At 50.3% G+C, this 630-nt stretch overlaps 1 protein-coding gene across 1 annotated transcript in view; it reads left to right on the top strand.

The window, feature by feature from the left end:
* The window catches only part of LOC119582091 (adhesive plaque matrix protein-like), a 665-nt gene extending 208 nt beyond the window's left edge, over positions 1 to 457 (top strand). The window contains exon 2 of the mRNA XM_037930338.1: positions 69 to 457. Coding sequence (XP_037786266.1) covers positions 69 to 457 — 389 coding nt within the window. The remainder of the gene's footprint in view (positions 1 to 68) is intronic.
* The last annotated feature ends 173 nt before the right edge of the window (positions 458 to 630 follow it).

Genomic DNA, 630 nt, shown 5'->3' with positions numbered 1-630 from the left:
CTTAAAAACCTGAAATTTAGTTCCTGACCTTAAATCTACGCTTTTTGCCAACCCCCTTGGGCTCTTAGGTCCTCGCTGCCTCCCAACAACCTTTGACCTTAGATCCCGCCTTCCGCCAATCTTTGACCTTAGATCCCGCCTTCCACCAACCTTTGACCTTAGATCCCGCCTTCCACCAACCTTTGACCTTAGATCCCGCCTTCCACTAACCTTTGACCTTAGATCCCGCCTTCCACTAACCTTTGACCTTGGATCCCGCCTTCCACCAACCTTTGACCTTGGATCCCGCCTTCCACTAACCTTTGACCTTAGATCCCGCCTTCCACCGACCTTTGACCTTAGATCCCGCCTTCCGCTAACCTTTGACCTTAGATCCCGCCTTCCGCCAACCTTTGACCTTAGATCCTGCCTTCCACCAACCTTTGACCTTAAATCCCCAACTTCCGCTAACCTTTGACCTTAGATCCTGCCTTCCACTAACCTTTGACCTTAAATCCCGCCTTCCACCAACCTTTGACCTTAGATCCCGCCTTCCACTAACCTTTGACCTTGGATCCCCGCCTTCCACCTGTGCCTGGGATGTGACCAAGCAAGCATATCACTTTGAGTAATGTCATTTTTTTTACATCG

This window comes from Penaeus monodon, chromosome 15 (assembly GCF_015228065.2).
Source record: "Penaeus monodon isolate SGIC_2016 chromosome 15, NSTDA_Pmon_1, whole genome shotgun sequence".
Taxonomy (NCBI): domain Eukaryota; kingdom Metazoa; phylum Arthropoda; class Malacostraca; order Decapoda; family Penaeidae; genus Penaeus; species Penaeus monodon.
Note: the sequence above shows the minus strand (reverse complement) of the source record. Positions and strands in the feature narration are given on the sequence as shown.